Source organism: Pleuronectes platessa, chromosome 20 (genome assembly GCF_947347685.1).
Source record: "Pleuronectes platessa chromosome 20, fPlePla1.1, whole genome shotgun sequence".
NCBI lineage: Eukaryota > Metazoa > Chordata > Actinopteri > Pleuronectiformes > Pleuronectidae > Pleuronectes > Pleuronectes platessa.
Genome location: NC_070645.1, coordinates 9550697 through 9570137, shown reverse-complemented (window position 1 = coordinate 9570137; position 19441 = coordinate 9550697). Strand labels below are relative to the sequence as shown.

Genomic DNA, 19441 nt, shown 5'->3' with positions numbered 1-19441 from the left:
TTTGATCCTCCTGCCCGTTGCAATTAACCTGGTGCAACACATTGGCCGCGTTTGAGCTGCTGACATTCTGCAAAGCTGCTGTGACTCCAGAGCGGTGCAGAACGGCACTAGTTTGTTCTAGGAGTCGGTGAGAACCACTAATATGCTCACATTACAGAATATGCCAACGTGCTGTAGCCATTCACATGAGAGTTTCACATTGGTTTGACAGTATTAGGTCAGACTGTTCTCACCTCAGTAAAATAGTCCAATAAGGAAAACCTGTCACATTTCTCACTGCCTTTAAGAAGATATACTGAAGTTTGAAGATAATCTTTTATCCAATTAGCTTGTCTTGTCTTAAGGTGGAATAATCATCCCCTCAAGGAAGAAAAATTAAGCCCAGTGAAGAACAAAAAGCATTAAACCGATCTTCAACCATCCCTCTGATTCCCCCCCGCATCGACACGTTTTAAGTATCACTTTGAAAATCCGATAAAGGGTTGGACTCGCACAGCAATTTGAGATTTTTTCAATTTCACTCCAGTGTAGTTGTGTGGGTTAGTCAAAGGCAAGCCAGTTGTAAATGAATGCTTATTATAAATTAAATGTCTAACATTTGTCAGAGGTTTGTTTTAAAAGTGCCGAGGCCTAAAATAACTCAATAATTATATGAGTCACCTTGCCACTCAGGAAAAACTCATTTTTTTCCTCCACCAAAGTGACCACTCCATCTTTGCGAAAACAAATTCACAGTGTGGCTATGTACATGTAATATTTTTGGATCACGAGGGGGGGAAAAAGAGCACCCCCCCTCCACCCCTGTCAAATTTTATGTTTTGTTCATCTGCCAAAGTAAAGGTTTGACGAGAAGGAACACAGTCATTACCACTGGCAGCCATAACTTTTCACCTCGGCGCTGGCGGCTTCCCTGACTGCATCGCTGCTATCTGATTCCCATCCAGCCCCGGTGAGACAGGCGGCACGTAAACAAACAGGTGAGTAAGTGAGAAAAAAAAATACAATTAAACCCAAATATACAGCACATGCACTCAAACATATGCAGCACAGACGGATTCAGAAGCGCACACACAAACTCTGTCTGCCTCCTCTCTGTCTTTCCCTCTCCTCAGGTATATATGCTTTCTTTGACACAGTCTGCCAGTCTGCTGCCATGCCGCGCCACATTTAGCTCCGCGAGAAGCGCCAGACTGCAGCAGACCAGAGCACAGTGAGGAGGTTATTAATGGCCTTCCTTATTTTAAACGACAGTGTGAAAACACTGGTGGCACCATGCAGGCCCTGCTAGCTGCAAGCTTGTCTTTCATCCCATCTGTCTTCATGGCGCTCAGTCTCCTTGCTCCTAATGGGCCCGTGGCTGTCGCTCTGTCACTTTACGCCTAATGCACCTTCGTGTCTGTCTGCTGGGTCACATACAACCGGGAACACGATAATCCGTCACTGATATTTTTGTATTGTTTTCATGGACTCTAAGGGTGGAAATGCACTTGTCTTAAACTACGCACACACATCATGGCCTGGCGTATATCCGTATCCATTCGATGCATCAGTTGTGCACATCCTCAGACATTAACGTGACGTGTTCACGAGATGCAGTACGCACAGGAACAATAGGGGGCGATGCGGAGGCTGCACAAGTTCTCAAGTGTCGCAAGGTTTTTTAATTTTTTCAACAAATGCAAATTTGCTAGCAAAGGGTCTGTGTTCAGTGGTGTGCCCCCTAGTGGAAAACTCTAGTCGTTTATATGCGAACATGCAGCTCTACGTCAACTTGCAACAACACTGCATAATAGTTAGGGATGGATGAGGAACGCTGTGTCATGTTCCTGATGGTGTCAAAAAAAGTCTAAACTTCAAAACGCTTCTATTTCTCCCCCCCGAGCCTTCAGGTTATCTCTCTGCCCTTTACTCTGTCCTGCACCTCTCCCTTTTGCTCTCCCTCTCTTCCTCTTTCCTTTCATTCTTCATCATCGCAACCTCCTGTGAATTTTGACACCTGTCTGATGTATGCCTCTCTATTCTCTCGCAGGAACCTGGGTGCGCATGGACGGCCCATCAATCACTCCCCAGCCCCTTTCGTCAGCCAATTGCAAGTGAGTGGTTTTAATAGAAACGTGATGGTGGCAGAGCATAAATGAGCGTGTGTGCGTGACTGTACCAGCAAGTACAAATATGATATTGGTTTTCATGCAAAGTGTGTAATAAGTTATAGAAGTATTAGAGGATGTCAACCTTCTATACACAAGCACACAATACCACCTTTCTCTCATAGTCAATGATCCAGATGTTACTCCTATGTGAGTTTCATCATGACTGTAGTGTGTACTTTTACTACAATGGGTGCGATGACGTGTACTAATGCAAATAGATGTGTAATCACCATTCTCGCACCTATAAAACACAGCAAATGAAGATGGAGATTACATTTGTGTTGTGTCACATCAGTGCCACCCCGTCAGCAGCTGTATGTATATTTATATAAGCCATCGTGATTTAGTAGGACTTGTCTGGGCAGTAACAAAGACTGGCAGCTTGAGTCACAACCTATTGCAGCCCACCAGACATCATAACACTGTCGGACCACAATATGGTGGGAGCCATTATGGATTGGTCATTTCACTCCGCTGCTGCTCAGAAGCAAATGAGGAGGGACATCTCCGCTCCCCGGTGACGGACCTCGAGAGGAAGGCTGGGACATTTCAAATCAAATGCTTCCACCCTCTGAGTTTTGAAAGAATAACCGGTGTGGATGTGTGTGGGAGTGTCACATCCTCTGAGACTTTGACATCAGTAGAGCAGGCTTCTCCCTCAAACGCACCTATGGCCCTGGAAGTCTGGGGGATTGGGTTCAGTCTTTTTTTCGACCCTCAAAAAACTAACCATTTCTGCCAGTCCCCCGAGGTACTTTGATCCTCTCTGTTTTGGCTCTGCATGCTTATCCACTGGGCCAGAGCAAATGTGAAACGACTCATTGCCATTGAGGTTTTAGCACAGATTGTCAGTTTTAATATGAGGTTATTGTGACCCAGATTGACCCATATCACATGAAGTGCTCCGGGGACTCTGACAGCCGAGTGTGGGGTGCAAATACTCCAAGGTTTATGTTGTGTGTTGCCTTTTCACTTGTGGACAATTAAGAGATTTCCTGTCGAAGTCTGCAGCTACAAAATGTTATTTGCACGTTCGTTTTCAAGAGATCGCGTTTCGTGCAGAGTTGACATGTGACTATGCTTAGAAATGAATCTGAGGCGGTGCGGTGTGAGGCTGGGATAAATCCGTACGAGTAAACATGCGTCTGAGTTATGTTCATATTACTTAGAGAGAAAAAAATTCAAGAATAGGTGAAAAAAAAAAACATGCTGCGCCACCCCGTTCTCCACAGCAGCCACAGATTTAGAGCAGGAAATCCAATACTAACATTAACCTGAAAGGGACATTTGTCAATTTCGAAAAATACATTTTTACATTTCATGGAATTAAATGTTTTTTGGGGCAATGGCAGGTACTTAGAGCAGATGCTATTTATTGTAAATGGATGGTTTGTGTTTAAAAAGCACTGAAGGATACTGATTCTAATCATAAAACCAAATAAAAGTTAAGTAGGTAATATATAGGTTATAAATGTATAATGCAAAATGCCTTTAAGCAGGCTATCGGAGAAATGTCAAATGAACTTTTTAATGCTACCAACAAGTATTTGAGAAAGTTGTGGAGGCTGTAATATTTTATTGCAAAATGGACTTTTCCTAACAACCTGAGGTAGGAAAATATATATATATATATATATATAATGCACAGACAAACAGCGACAACAATACAATGACTTGCCCCTAATAAAGACTGCAGGAGGAAAAACAAAGGCTGGTAAAATAAAAAAATATGAGCAGATATATTTGTTGTCACTCCCCAGCACACTGCATGAAATGAAGCTGCTGCATAGTATTGTTTCTGTAGTCAGGTGCATAGGTTTTGTTAAGAGAATGAGGACTCTGAGGGATGAGAGTACTTCCTGACCTGCAGGGAGTTTTAACTAAACCACATCACACTAGCAAATTCCCACCACAATACAAAAAGAGAACATATAGCAGCATCCTTTATGAATCATGTCACTGTAAAGCATAATCATATAAAAATAAAAGTATAACAATCTGTTCTTCCATCATTGAAAAAAGTAAAAAATATGACAAGCCCCCCCATCCAGAGCACCAGTAAAAATGTGCCAGACAATAATCATGATATTCATCATTAAGTGCCATTACGTTGTTATATCATAGTGTTTCTATATTCAGTATTTGTAAAGAGCTACTTGTTTGAAAAGGCAAGACAAAGGCACAAAGACAAAACATTTTATATTAACAGATATGTACAACAAACTGGAGCAAACCATTAAGGGATATTTACAGTTCATGAAGACAGAATTCAGACTCCAAGCAAGGGAGGAGAAACAGGTTCTTATTGTGTGTGTGTGTGTGTGTGTCAAGTGTTTGTTGCTGGGTTTACACTGTCATGGAGACGACCCCTAACCCCTGCGGTGTAGCAAAGCCAGAAACATTTCACTCATTGAGTTTGACAACAGGGCTTGATTACCGCCTATTCAACCGCCCAAGTGCCCTTTCTGTTTGGTGAAGCCGCCCTCGGGAGGCACTCAAATCACGGCGAACACCCGAAACGCCTTTCCTCCGGGGGGGTTCTGAAGGCTGCAGGGGGAAGAGAGGAACAAGAGGGAGAGTCAGCTCGGGGCGCGGCATGTGTCAGACACAGAACATGTCCCGGCCTCTTGCAGAGGGGGAGACATATAGATGACGGACCGCACAAACAGATAGACTTTTTTACAGAGAAACGTGCGCGTCAGTGTGTTGCCTGACACTCTGATGACAGATTAGACACAAACAGCGGCTCCCTGGGAAAACAGATAAACCAGCCATTTTTACACAAACACATGGGACTTTGTGTGTTAATCCAACAAAGACAGACACGTTGTGGCGCTAAAGGAGACAGATAAATGATGGGCAGATAATAACGGACGTCAGGCGTGTCTCCAGAGTGACAAAGATAAATGTGGTGGGAAGAGGGAGAGGAGAGAGGGAGTGAGGGAAGGCCACAGAAGAAGAAGGACTGTGAGTGTTTGTCCTCCACACAGGTCATGTTAACAACAGCCATTATGTAGACCAGTGACCCACCCAAAGTTAAAGGAGTTTAATATCTTTCAATTAAGTGGAACACAGTACATCAGAGGTCTTCAACAGGGGGTCCGCGACCCCTAGGGGGTCCGCGGAGGTACTGCAGGGGGGTCGCGAAATCTTTGGTTGATTAGACAATTTTTTTTTTTTTTTTTTTTTTTTTTCTAATTTTCAAGACAATTTTTTCCCCACAAATTCAAAATGTCTTTAAATAAACATTTACATGCATCCAACATATTGTGAGGCTGATATGACCCTCTGCCTGACAACCTCCATCCGTCCAAGATTAGATAAGTTGTGTGCTGCCCATCAGGGTCCGACATCTCACTAATGTGGGCGTATGTGTGCCATCCACAGATGGCTTGAGGATTCACTGTCTCTTCTACATGCATGTTTAAAATAAAAACATGAATCTGTGAATTACTTTAATAACTCAGTGTTGTATGCAAGATGTATGTTTATAAATGGCAGTGGCATGGCCACCCTGTACCTTGCACATGTTTAAATTACAAACATGAATAAATGAACCCTTGTAATATTTGATAAGCTTAGTATTGATTGCACAATAACAGGGTAGCTATGTTTATACAAGGCACCTGGCCCAGTTTAATATAAAACACAATTTTATACTGTATATATATATATATATATATATATATATATATATATAGTAGGGGGTCCCTGCTCCATCTCTTGCCCAGTTTGGGGGTCCTTGGCCTGAAAAACGTTGAAGACCCCTGCAGTACATAGTATGTGGGTTTTTTTTAGCTTTAAGAGCCTGGTACAGACCTGCAACCTTAATGCTGCAATAACCTTGTACAGAACGTATTCAACCCAGATTGAATCCAAACCAACCAAACATTTGATGAATTATAGAACCTTCCTAATTATGAATTTATCTCCTGATTCAAGCTATCAAAGCTAAACACTCTTCTTGGTGCGGAGGACCAAAAAATAGCACATTCTTATATCCTATATAGATTTGCATTGCCCGGGTTAAGCTTCTTCTAAGGTTAAGTCTCTTGTTTCTGTTTCTGTGTGTTTGCACTTGGAACCAAATAAGTTTGTCCTCCTCTTTGGAGAAGAATTGAAAAAATGGTGATGTAAAATAAGCAAAAAATAAATCTCTACGTCGACGATGCAGTGCTGTGTTTTCACTGTGTCTTTCCAAGGCCTTTCCTCTTTTCCAAATTTTGATTTAATGTTATTGCACATGAGAGGTAAGTCACACTAAAAGAAAAAAGCCGCAGAATATTGCACTATGCACTATTGTGCATGTTGTTGGAATTAAGTGTCTGATTATAGTCCATGGTCCTCCCTGCATAAGTAGGAGGAGTTGTACAGTTTGATGACCACAGGCAGAAAAGACGTCCTGTGGTGCTCAGTGGTGCTTCCACAACAAGAATAGAAAGCAGCCATTAAACAGAATCCATTCCCTCTTTGTACACATCCCATATTGATAAGACAAAGCAAAACCTGATATAAAATCCTATATTCTCAGTGCTTATGTTTTTCCTTTTTTGCATTGCAGAAGCAAAATTTTCCCTTACTAGCAAAAAATAAACTCATATCCGAACAGCATGGGAATGCACTTATCTTCTCTACTCTAATTGCCAAGCAATTAATTATTTTAAAGCAGAAGCAACCAGAAGCAGGCTAATCACCTGTCCATGTGCACGACATAAGAGATGTAATGGACTGCCTGTATCGAGAAAAGATAAGGTCCACACAGGAGGGCAGAGGAGATGAATTTCTCTCTGTTCTCCGAGCCATTGATTTCTCATTCGTCCTCTCTGAACCTCAGCAAATTACCCGCCTCACTTCTTCCAAAGATCCAAGAAAGAGGTGCTGAAATAAGACTCGTAATATCCTTAAATAATAATTGTATATCAGACTCTCACTGATGTTGAATGTTTATAACACCATATTGATTTTATGTGTAGAGATATTTCTGGTTATCCCAACAGTGCTGAAAACACTAGAACTCAGCATGTGCTACATCCTGGCCCGACAGATAACCAATAACAATTGTAGAGCATCCACGAGAGCAGCCTTCACATACCTCTCTGAGGAAATGCCATTTTGGTGCGAAGCAATGTAATGTTTTCGTTTGTCCACTGGCATCACATCAAGGTAACCGCCCGCCTCGTTCCTGATGACTCCAGCGTGGACCGCTGCCCGACATATACTGGACTTCTACAAAAGGAAAGGAACCAAGAGACATGTTTATTCATTGCTGTTTAAAAAACAAACAAACATGAATTCAGCTCCAAAATGTGGGACGTACATCAGAGTATATTCTGGTTCCAATGACTCTGGATATGTGTGGGTTCCCTTCTGAACAGCTTCTAGGACAGTATAACCTACAAGAGAAGAAGTGGACACGATGTTAACAGCTAGAATTTACATAAAGGCGGTGAACTTGTTAAAGCAAAGGCCAATGCGCTGTCAGATTCGTACCTTGGACAGTGTTTTGCGGGTTTTTGATAAGGACACAACTGTGCGACTGTGGCCTCACATGTGATGGCTTTGACTGTAGAAAAATACACACAGTGCCAATAAATACAACATTGCAGGACAGCTTTTATTCAGCAGGTTAATGTGAAATGTTACATATGTGAAATGACAGTGTCACATTAGGAGTCAGACTAACCTGTAACTCTGGAAACTATGAAGGAATTAGCACTTTGGTATTTTCTGTCAACAGGAAACACACAAGACTGACATGAGACTACATTCTTTGTCAATCATGTTCGGATTAATTTTGCGATCAAATATCATCGGTCAATTCTAGATTCAAGTGTAATATAATTGTCTCACCCTGTAGACTGGACTCCGTTCTTGTTGGATTTGATGAAAAAGTCCTTTCGGCCTTGTCTTGTTACATCCATCCATCCTCCATCATTATCGATGACACCAGCATGTAGACCGGCTCTGCACACACTGGATTGCTGCAAAACATTTATGTAAATATTGGATTTAAACCAGTGGCTCTTTGACGTCTTTTGGCAGAACATGCAGCTGTGAATACTGTGAGACGAAAGTGCATCCACCCAATCAGATAACACTATGTTGGACTGGTATCAACTTGTCTACTCACCATTTCGTAGTAAACTGTCCCAACTACTTTTCCTGTAGCGTCCAGACACCCGGCAGGACACTCATATCTGCAGATTAATAAGATGATGTGAAATGTTTTTGCATTACACAACTTTGTGTTGTTGTAGATTTTGTATTCAAGGTCATGTTAATCGTACCTGTTGCATGCTGTTCCTTTGCACTGATCTCGAAGCTTAGTGTCACAGGTCACGAGCTGACCTGAAACACACACACAAAGACGTTTCAGTGCTCGTACAGGAAACAACACGTAAACCTGAGTTGTCTGAGACCCTGCGAGGACTTTTCATGTTGTGATGCTTCAGGAATCAAAGAGGAGAATTCCTGCAGCGTGGTTTCGGGGTGGTCAGCAGTACTGGAGGAAGTGTCTCAGCTTACAGGCACAGGCGGAGAGGAAGCCATTTAAAAACCACAGCGAGCCCCCCGCTCACCCCTCAGCCCCTCTCAGCCATCCAAAAGCAAACACACACTCAGGGGGATCATGCCAAAATAGACCTCCCCTCCCTGCTCCGGAGAGTGACTTGCAATATTTAGTCCACTTGAGAAACTGTCAAGGTTAATCAGGGAGAAGACGGTTAGAGAGAACAGAAAATCAAGGCAATTTAAGATAAATTGCAGTGAAAATGTTTCCGGTCAAGACCTGTTTTTCTTGCTCTTGTTATCCCTTCTTGCTTGTCGAACACTGAGCAGGCAGCTACTCACCAATTCTTTGATTTTAACCCAATTTTGAAAAGCAGTTTTTCTTACAGCAGATATTGTGCTATAATTCTAGCCGCCCTGTGCCCCTCCCATTCCTAAAACCAGATCCTGCACCCCCCCATTTTCAGATGTAACAAGATACAGAATAAACAGTTAAATGGCAGCTTACACATCTGCTGTGTGTTGACCACTTCATTCTTCTGCAGGTCCTCTGTGGGGGGCTTGGTGGGAGCCGGGGCAGGGAGACTCGGAGGCTCGGGTTTGGAGGCCCGCGGCCGGGGCTTCTGCGGCGTGCGAGGGGCCTCCTGCTCGATGAAGTTGTTCTCCTCCGTTTCCTCTTGTGGAGGATAGGAACTGTCATCTACAAGCAAAGTCACAAAAACAAGGGTAGTAAGCGTTTCTTTTTTCCTTCCTCTATCTTTCTTGATTTCTTCCCCACACACATACCTTTGTAGCAGAGGTTGTCCTTGCAGCTACCTCCATAGCTGGGGGGGCAGGCGGAGCATGAGGTGCCATGTTTGTAAGGCGCATAGCCCCACCAGTTTCCCCTGTTCGAGTAAAATGAAAAGCAAAAAGATGAATATGCTGCTTTCCATCCTCCCCATTTTGTACTGTAAGTGAAACTGTCACATCTTAATACAACAAGGACGACGTAAGATTGCTGTTCTCGTGCAGCCTGTATCTCAGTCACATTTCTGTGGAAGTACATCACAACAAATGCGCTCACTTCGGTGAGTAGTTGCAGACGAGATAGACGGCTTTGGCCCAAATCTGTCCCCACACGTTCATGTTGTAGCACATGTTGACTGCACAGCCGATCCGACTGCTGGTGGCCCACACCAGCTGCAAGAGAATGAAGCAGACAGACAGTGAAACACCGACTACAGACAGTACAGCGCGATCCAGACGTACAGTAGCTACCTGTGTGTAATGAGTGCAAACTGGGCCGGAGCATCTGAAGGGGCAGTAGGGGTTACACTCCTGCGGGTAAGGGAAGGAGTAGTCTTTCACTTCATCGTACCAGGCCTGCACGTGGAAAGTGGGTGGACGATACCTGGAGACAGGAGACACCAGCGTTCACATCATTTCTCTTGTCTCATTCCTCTGCTGGCCAGGGAGTTTGTTTTTATGCATGGAAGCTTCTCCCTGCTCACTGCAGGTCCTTTTACAACACCCATATTTTAGGTGACCTTTATGTGTTGCCTGATATTTGAATAATTGCTGGTGCAAAACAAAAACCTTCGTACATACAAATGGCAAATGGAAATTCATACATATCCTTTCAGAAACTATTAAGTCTGTAAAAGCACTGTTCAGAATACATTTAGACATTTGCATAAGTAGCAGCTGCAGAGGAGTTCAACTTCCAAACTCTAGAATATGGCCTGATAAGGTGAAATGAGACCTTTACAGTACAAGGCCACTGAACCAAGGGCTGATACAGAATCTGAATGAAAAGATCAAATTAATTACACTCAGTCACGCCTCCAACATATGTCGCCAAGTTACCAGCTGCACTCAGTATCCATTGGTAACAAAGCAACTCAAAACGCGACCGTTGAGAGTCAGGCGTTTGTGCTCTGTAAATAAATGTCAGCCGTCGAGCACCGACACTGATTCGGCGCCAGGTGCAGCCAGATAATCTTATTAGAATCAAGTGGACATCTCGACGGCGACCGAGTGATATGATTAGAAGTGGAACAAAAGTCTCTTGTGAGGCAGTGCTGCTTTCAGGTGCACTACAGGAGGCTGAGTGAATCGATGGAACAAATTTAGTTTGTGATTCCACGAACCATTTAAAGCGTTGTTGGCTCTTGATTGTGTAACTTTGCCAGGACCACGAGAGACATACAGTGTGTTGTTTTTTTAGCTTATATCCATATTAATATGTGGGTGTTTTGACTTACAAATAATGGGTGGTTTTAATGCATTTCCCAGTGCTGCACATGTATACTGTTTTGCATCTTTTTAGGAAGATGTTTTTATATTAGCATATTTTCTTTTGTATTACATGACTATAGCATGGGAGATGTACCTGTGTGTGTAGGGTCCGGGCCAACTGTATAAGTAATATACACATTTTCTGATCCAACCACTAAAAATAGAGACCGACAACGCGTCTCCACTTCCTCCCACATAACAGAAATTAACGTCAAAATTGTCGGTGCCAAAAGGATTGCTGCCATCTGGCACATTTATGGTCCTATTCTGCTCAGTAGCGATCGGGGGATGGAGCGGCGGTAGTGAGGTGCCATCGATGCATGCATTCCAATCAGTCTCAGCTGTCATGGCGTTTCACCACGTTTTAAAGCCAAACTCTTGGAAAAATGAACACTCTGTCATACATTGTGATAAGAACTACCTAACATGACTGAAACCATCTGGGGGGAAAAATGCTTTGAAATATTCTTTAACTTTTTAGTTTGGTCCATGTCCCATTCTTTAACATAGAGGAGGAGGTGGATTTTATGACCTATGCTGCAGCCAGCCACCAAGTGGCGATCAAAACTCTATACAGTCAATTTTGGATGAGCTTTATGTTGTCCATCTTTATATAAAGTATATGGTTGTGTTAGTCAATCCTCCACCAGTTAGTCATGAAGGACCACACACATACACACACACACACACACACACACACACACACTGACCTTACATTGTCTTCTACCCTCAACCTTTGATTGTGTTAAAGCGTAAACATGCAGAAACTGTGAAGTCTGAGTTATCCTTTACCTTCCCCAGTGAGCCCCCAGGTTCTGCCCGATCTGTGGCAGTAGTCCTGCCGGGCCGTGCTCCCACAGACAGGTCTCAGCCCACTCCTCTGCTGTGCGCTCCAACTCTGTGTCCCAAACCTGCACGGAAGACGAGAGAGTGAAACAAAGCCTCAATGCGGAGACGTGAGAAAAATCCCCTTATCATATGTTATAAGCTAAGACAAGCTACATTGTCAGTACATACTGGTTTTACCAAATGCAGATCTACACCGTGTTGACATGTTGCTGCCGCTGTATAAAAAGCTCTCTGACTTTCTTAGTTCTCCACATGGGTTTTCCCATAAGCTTGGGTGTTATTTAAAAAAAAAAAATCCTTAAGCTGTTTTTCCTTAAGTAATACCTTCCATATGTCTCTGGTGAGATTTCTGGGTACAAGCTTTTGTTTCGCTTTACCGCCCTCTAAATTGCCCTCTCAGTCAAGTTTGGCTCTGGTTGCATTCTGAGGGATCATGTTCCCATTTGTTTTTTTTCGGGGAATGCAAAGAGGGTCCTTCCCCCCCGCTGACCTACATTCTCCCATCAGAAATGTTGGAATAACACCAGCTGTGACTCCTCCTCTGCAGGACACTGTATGTTCCTTTAATTGCACACCTTCACTTTCACCTTCGGAGGGGGGGTTTTCCAATGCGACATGTTTCTGTGAGGGAGTTGATTAGTTGTGCATGTGCGTGTCGAAATGTGCGAGCGCGTGCAACGGCGTCCCAACGCAGGTGTCACAGGCTTTTAACATTTCACACGTTGGGCCCTGGAAGTCATAGCTTACCCTCTCTGAAATCGAATCCAATAACAGACACTTAAATAACTCCCTCGCTACCACCAGCGCCACCTCCGCCACCTCCGCCTCCTCCCTCCATTGTACATCAACCACTTTCAGTCCACGTCAGAAACAACTGCTGTTTTCTGCATTACACCCGAAACACACACACACATACACACACACACCTGCCTAACAACAGGATGTCTGGCGGTGCTGCAAATTAACTCTTGCCACTGAGCAGTTTCTCTTTACTCCTTGTGTTGGTTGTTGTGTGGATGTATTTATGTATTTATAACTGGCATACAGAGCAAATTAACAGTTGGAGACGTGGAGTATATAGGCTTAAGGCAACCTCATATGAAGCTGCCTGAGGTCTGTCTTGCAGAGTAATGATAAATCATGAGTGACAGAGTCGGGGCTAAACAGGAATTTGTTTCCCAGAGACACCATCTCTGCTCGGAAATGACCTCTGTTCTCGACAGTGTGTTGCAAATCAGTGTCTGTGTGTCAGTATTGTCATATCTATTTCCTAATCCTTGGTTATCACCCTTTTCTTCTGCAACGATGCTCAAACAGAAACCCTGGAGCGATCTAAGCCTCCTCTGAGAGAATCTGATTTCTATTCACGTCATTCTGCTCTTCGATTTTCCTCAATGAGTGACATACTTATCCTAAAAAACAATCAATGTTTGTGATAAGCAGACAGAAACACGTTGAGGCATCGAGCTGCGGTAACTGCCAAACGATCTGCAAACCACAGCACATGGGACGTCCTGGGCTTGAACAGACTCAGCACAATGTTTTTCACCATTAATGGACGGTTACGGGTCTGAAAACATTTATCCGTCACCACAACTATGACGGATCTCCACCAAAGTGTCTGGCTGCAGCGTCTAGTTGGGGAATGTTCCTGGAGACGTGATTGCTGAGGAATGTCCCGAGTTATAAAAAACACAAATACCATCGATCCGGTGAACAAAGCCATTCCATCTTCGTCAGGCCCCCAGAAAGTGGCATTGTCTCAGCTGTTGAACCTGGATAGCCGCCGGCTTGTCAAACCACTGTTGTTTGTACAGTTAGCCCGACAACCAGTACACCCCCCCCCCCCCCACCCAACCACCACCCAACCACACTTCTGCTGGGGCCCGTAAAGAAAAACACCTCCCTTGCTAAAGTCTTTCAGCACTATGCACACTGCATTGTTTATTTCACTTAACACTTCATTTGTGGCCATTTCTTTTTCTTCTTCGTTTTTTTTTTTTTTTTTAACTTGGTCATATGGTTGCATTCCAGAGGCTACCGAGGGGTACTTCCTCTGCACGTTTGGCTTTCCTGTTCACAATCAATGGTGCATGCAGAGAAGTAATGAAAAGAAGGAGAAAGATGTGGGAGCTGGAGAGAGAGAAGCCAATAAAGCTGACAGAAAAGAGGAGAGGAGGGGATGGAACGGCATGAAAGAGAAGACAAGGAGACAAAGGGGTGATTTAAAGAAAAACTAATAGTTCTAAATATTGAGCATATTTCCTTTGCCTGCCCAAACTATTCCTGTCATTTCAACGAGTGATATAAAAAGTATCGTGCTGCACTTTTTTTTTCATGGAGAGACATTCCAGCTCTAATCAGAGAACAGCATTAACAAGGATTGTCGGCTCAACATGAGCAGGAAGCTGTTTCACTTAGTGGCACCAGACGCACAGTTAGGCTGATATTAAATTTTAGTCTGATATAGTTTTTTGTTGTATCTCAGGAGTTATAATGGCATCATCAACTAGAAGGTCATTCAGTAGAGCACATACCTCCACCAAGGCCCCACAGTCCTCGTAATTTCATTCAAGCTGCACCAGATTTCAGTTCCCTCAACATGCCTGATTTTTTTTTTATCATCAAGATCTGAATTAACTGGGAAATCTGTGAAATGAAACAGAAAACACCCTATCTCACAATCTTTTTAAGAGAGCGGAAACTTTAATGGGTTCTTCCCTGACTCCATCCTTCCGCCAAGTTTTGTGGAAATCCGTGCAGTAGTTTTTAGTCTAATCTTGCTTACAAATAGGAAAGTATCAACCTATCAGCTCTAGAAATATATCTACCTCCAGAGAACAGCTGCACAAAACAGCTGCATCAATAACAGTGGTGGTTGCTTTTTATTGCAGAAATCCATAAACCTGGCGCTTCACCACAGCAGAAGGAAGCTGAGAAAGATGGACTCGGCCTTTCCCAGCCTTGTTGACACAGGCAGCTCCAGAACCACAGCTCCCACGGAGAGTTTAGAGGAAGTTGGTGAGTGCAGGAATGGTCTCACCAGCTTTGAGCAGCTCCCTAAACCCAAAAGACATTCCCATCTGGACAGGATGCAAAACTGTGAGATTCTGGTTTGATGTATGGCCAAGGAACCAGAAGGTGTTCTGCAGGAGTGAAGGCCAAGGACGAGGAAAGGAGAGTAGAGACTGAACCTGAGGGGATGTGGGTTTTTTATCTGTCTGGGCCATGAAGCCACCTGAGGGATCACTGCTGCAAACCTTTATGACCATGTTGCCTGAACCAGTCAGGGAAGGTCCTGTCGTGAGCCATTCATTGTAGCAGCATTTGGCACGAGTGCTGTTTACATTCTTGGCATTACATTAAGCAGGTTCCGCATGGACTGGGATTAGCCTTTATGCGTCTCCTGTCTGTGATATACCACGTTAGGCCTGGAGACTGTCCTGTTTGGGGACATTAAGGATGAATGTTAATCTCTTGCTATCGGGGGTTTCACTGGAGCCTTGGATGTGGAGTGGATCGCTCTTAAGAGCTACAGGGACCATGGTGTTCAGCTGCAGCTCTTTACATGTAGAGAAACCAGTGGAAGTGTTTCGAACACTTGTGTCAGATCTCCCCGGGCAGCTCCCTTTGAAGGTTTCTGGATTTCTGGATATTACCAGATGATGGTTGGACAGACCCACGTCCCAGTGGAAAGAATTCATCACTAAGCACTAAGGGATGCTGCAAGAGACGCGGAGCAAAGCTGCTGCTGGAACAAAAGATAATTCTTCACCACTGGAGGCTGATAATTACTATTCATGGAAACCATTTTACCCCCAAACAGATGCTGCCTAAATACGTCTTAGATATATGTCTTAGATTAAGATAATTAAAGGGCAAATTCATTTTCTAGACCTTAATGATTGTCTCACCAGGGCTTCACAGGTGGTGAAGCAGAAGAGTGCGACAACAAATTAAAGTGATAAACCGAAGTCATCCTGAGCGAAATGTCAATACCAGCCTCATCCCGAATCACAAACATCTCTTCCACCTGAGTGCAGCCCGGCGACGCCAAGTTAAACATAAAGAAAGGTGTGGAGCTTTCTCCCAAGATGCATTCTGTTTGTCTTACATCACTTCAAACACTGACACGTCTGTGTTTATACCTGTGGGTCAACATTTGAGCGAGGGGCCGAGCCACCGTCCCGAGCACTGCAGCTCTGTGGATCGCTACGGAGTGTGAATGCTGATCCGGGGGAATTTTTTGGGTCTCTGTGTTGGATAATGACAGAATGGGAACGGTGCCACAGGGATAAGAGGGAGGGAGGCAGAGAGAGAGAGAGAGAGAGAGAGAGAGAGAGAGAGAGAGAAGGATGGCAGCAAGAAAATGAAACAGATGAAGAGGGAGGGAAGTGAGGGATTTGAATTGATGTTATCTCTGCGATGACGGAGGGTCACTCCGGTTTCTTACAATGGTTTCATAAAATAACAGGGCTGATGGGCAAATGGCGATGTATGTGCAACAGGATTTGTGCGAGTGTGTATATGTGTGTGTTTGTGTTTGTGTGTGTGTGTGTGTGTGTGTGTGTACATGCATGAGTGTGTTGAGGAGCAGGGGAGCATGTCTAGGAAGTCTTCCAGTACAGTGCAGCTGTGAGGTTTCTGAGAGGTGACAGCAGTTCAACACAGACAGAGGGAGAATCTGGAGCCCCTTTCAAAATAAAATGCAGAAAAACAAAAAAACTTGACATGTGACGTGAAGCGTTTTCTGCCTGAAAGATGTTGACACAACTGAATTGCAAATAAGATTTTGACGTTTATCCCCACATATCGTTGTCTTCTCTTACTTTGCGGCTGTTCGAAATGTCTCTTTCTTTTCTCATTTCCTCTTCATCTTCTTTTCAATTATTTCGACACCTGTTTTGCTGTCCTCTCTTCCTCCATCTGCGTTTCATTGCCTCCCCCTTCCTACTCGCAAATCTCCATTATCTTCACCCCTGTATTGCCTCTTAACTTTTCTCTCTCTGTCTCTCACCTCACGTCCTCTTGTTGCACGCCTCTCCACATTTCACCCCTGGGTGCCCCTGCAGCTAAAAAAAAACAGCCCACTGTAACAGGAGACAGAAGAAAGGAGCTGCACACTGCTGGCTCAGCGTTTCTCCACTGGTGTGCCTCAACCCGAGCTTCACACACACACATATACACACAAGGGGTCCTGAAGTCCAACCTCTCAATTATACAATTACACAGTCCAGCAACTGCCCCCAGCACGAACTGTTTATTTGCCTTCGCCGTAGAATAATACTGCCTTTTGTTCTGCAGCTCTTTAAGCGGAGATGAAACGATGATAAAAGCTCATTATCCTCTGCACGCCGTGGTGATATTTAACCTCTAAGTGCTGCTGGTGGCCATGCACTGTGGCGGTCAAGCAGCGCCTACACATGTAGTGTATTTGGAAAACTTCCAGATCTGCGGCACACTAACTTTTAGAAGGTGTGTCGTGCCTGTATGTGTGTGTGTGTGTGTGTGTATGTGTGTGTGTGTGTGTGTTTAGTGGGGGGTGAGACAGCTGGTAAAACAAGCCCTGGTGCCTTGGTCTGATTCTAATTGCACTGTGAAAAGTGATCTGGCGCTGTACACACACGTGATGGCCAGGGGATAAAGTCAAACAAATCTGTTAGCATGAGTAAAAAAAAAAAAGAAAAGAGAAAAACCTAGAACTAATGTGATCATTGGCAACTTGGTGCAATTCTTCTCCTCTGGCAAAACAACCAAAAGTCACATGAGTATAAACTTGTGTGTGTGTGTTTGTCTGTGTGTGCGAAGGTGCCTAGATGTTGGCGTGCTGCTCGTGAGTGAGTCAAGTAGAACAAGTGCCAGAGTGGTCAGGTGACTGGGTCAGTCCTAAGCTCTATGGACCACAACCGTGCAAAACTCTCCGGGAGTTCAGAATGGGGTCAAAGAGTTTGAACACACATATCAATTCGGAATCATTCTGAAGGTGCACGTCCCGACACCTCCGTCCTCCATCCACCTACCATGTGCTCCATGTTGGACGCGGAGGGGTACACCTGGCCTCTGAGCTTGTTGTGGATGTCCAGGATGAGCTGAGCGTCGCTGTCCGTGATGGCCCTCTTGCCCCTCTGCTTGGCCTCCCACCAGTCCCCCTTCTCGTCTAGATACTTGTCCAGGAGCTGCTTCCAGTCCGTGGTGTTGGGGAGCATCACCATGGAGGTGGCAGCCTGGAGCAGCAGGAGCAGGGATGCGCCCCTCAGCCAGTGGAGGGATTCACCACTCATCCTCGGTAGTGACGGTGGTGATGCTCTCAGATTGAAGGTGGGCTGGAAGAAGCTGTCTCCGGCTTTCAGCTGGAAAAGGAGCCGAGAGGAGAGAGAGCGAAACTGAAATAACTGTTCTGCATCAAATTGATGAATAACTTGGGTCAATACTGAGCTCGGTGTGGACAGAACATTGGCCTGCAGACACTGCGGTTCACTGAGAGTGAGCTGGCAGGCGGTGGGTGAGAGAAATTCCTGTGTTGAACTTCCTCTGAATATTTCACATCTTTTTTCCTAAATCAAGAACCCAGTGAGGAGAGAAACGCTTCAGATCACATAAGACGACGCGGCTTAGTGCACAGAATGATTCATAATGCAGCTAATGTATTCACACTGCTGTATGTGTGTATACTTTGAGCTGAACTCCTTCGGTATACGTGCTGCAGTGCTGATAGAACGAGCCAATACCTAATGGAACACTGTAGAAGTGTAATGCACCTGGAAATGGAAAATTGAGTGGTGTGATTTAACTCTGGAGATAATTTACCTTTTAATGAATTGGAACAGAGCCCTCTGCTCCAGATGCTGACAGAGATCTGGCTGTGAGAAGACGTCTGCAGCAGGAAGAGATTATGAAGAATAAAAACTTTTTTAAAGATCCGTCTCTTCAGGGTGGAGTTGCGCGGCTCAGGTGGAGCAGTGAGCAGTCGCTTGGCTGAAGATCTGGTGCGTAAATCACAGCGCTCCGTTTCCACCAGCCTGCTGACAGAAGAAGTTCAAGTCTCTCTTCTTTCGGTATTCTCGCTCCGGAGCTGCGGGAGCATCACTTATCCACATTTTTATCCTCGGCTTGGCTGCGGTGCGAGAGCGCCGCCCCCCCCTGGCCCGACCACGCCCCTCCAAACATGGAACCGGCCCACATTCGCTTGTGCCAAGGACCCTTGCGCGCGTCCTGGAGTCGTGCGCGCCGGAGCCTGAAGCCTGTTCTGTATAATCCGAGCAGAAACTTCACTGATCTATTTCAGTGTTGTGATCACCAAGTTAAACGTGAGACTCTGTGACACACACACATGCACAGAAAGTCTGTACTAAACAGCTAAAACACACAACCCAGTAAAGTTGTTTTGTCTACTGTTCCCATTATAGTAAGTTTATATTAACTGTTACTTTTTAAATATATCTTATGATGTTACATCTGCCTTGACTGGCTATAAAACAATAATATACAGACATCCAAGGACTCTGGGAGTGGGGGGGCTGAGGGGGCTGCCGCGCGCTGTAACTTCAAGGCAAAAAGAAAAATATATAGGAATATGACCTACAAAATAAAACATAGGAATAAGATGTGAACATTCACAGTAATCGCAGAAGTAAGCAGAGTTTTGGTTTGAACAG

The 19441-nt window shown here is 44.4% G+C and overlaps 1 protein-coding gene across 1 annotated transcript; it reads right to left on the bottom strand.

The window, feature by feature from the left end:
• Window positions 1-3719: 3719 nt before the first annotated feature.
• crispld1a (cysteine-rich secretory protein LCCL domain containing 1a) lies at window positions 3720-18895 on the bottom strand. Its single transcript, XM_053412864.1, has 15 exons — window positions 18594-18895; window positions 17807-18136; window positions 11730-11848; window positions 9918-10050; window positions 9724-9839; window positions 9444-9544; window positions 9166-9357; window positions 8438-8498; window positions 8281-8347; window positions 8001-8131; window positions 7834-7877; window positions 7641-7713; window positions 7468-7543; window positions 7243-7376; window positions 3720-4697 (listed from the first exon to the last, which is right to left on the bottom strand). Exons 2-15 carry the CDS (start codon window positions 18065-18067, stop codon window positions 4646-4648), a joined length of 1560 nt encoding a protein of 519 aa, XP_053268839.1. The 5' UTR covers window positions 18068-18136; window positions 18594-18895; the 3' UTR covers window positions 3720-4645.
• Window positions 18896-19441: the final 546 nt, after the last annotated feature.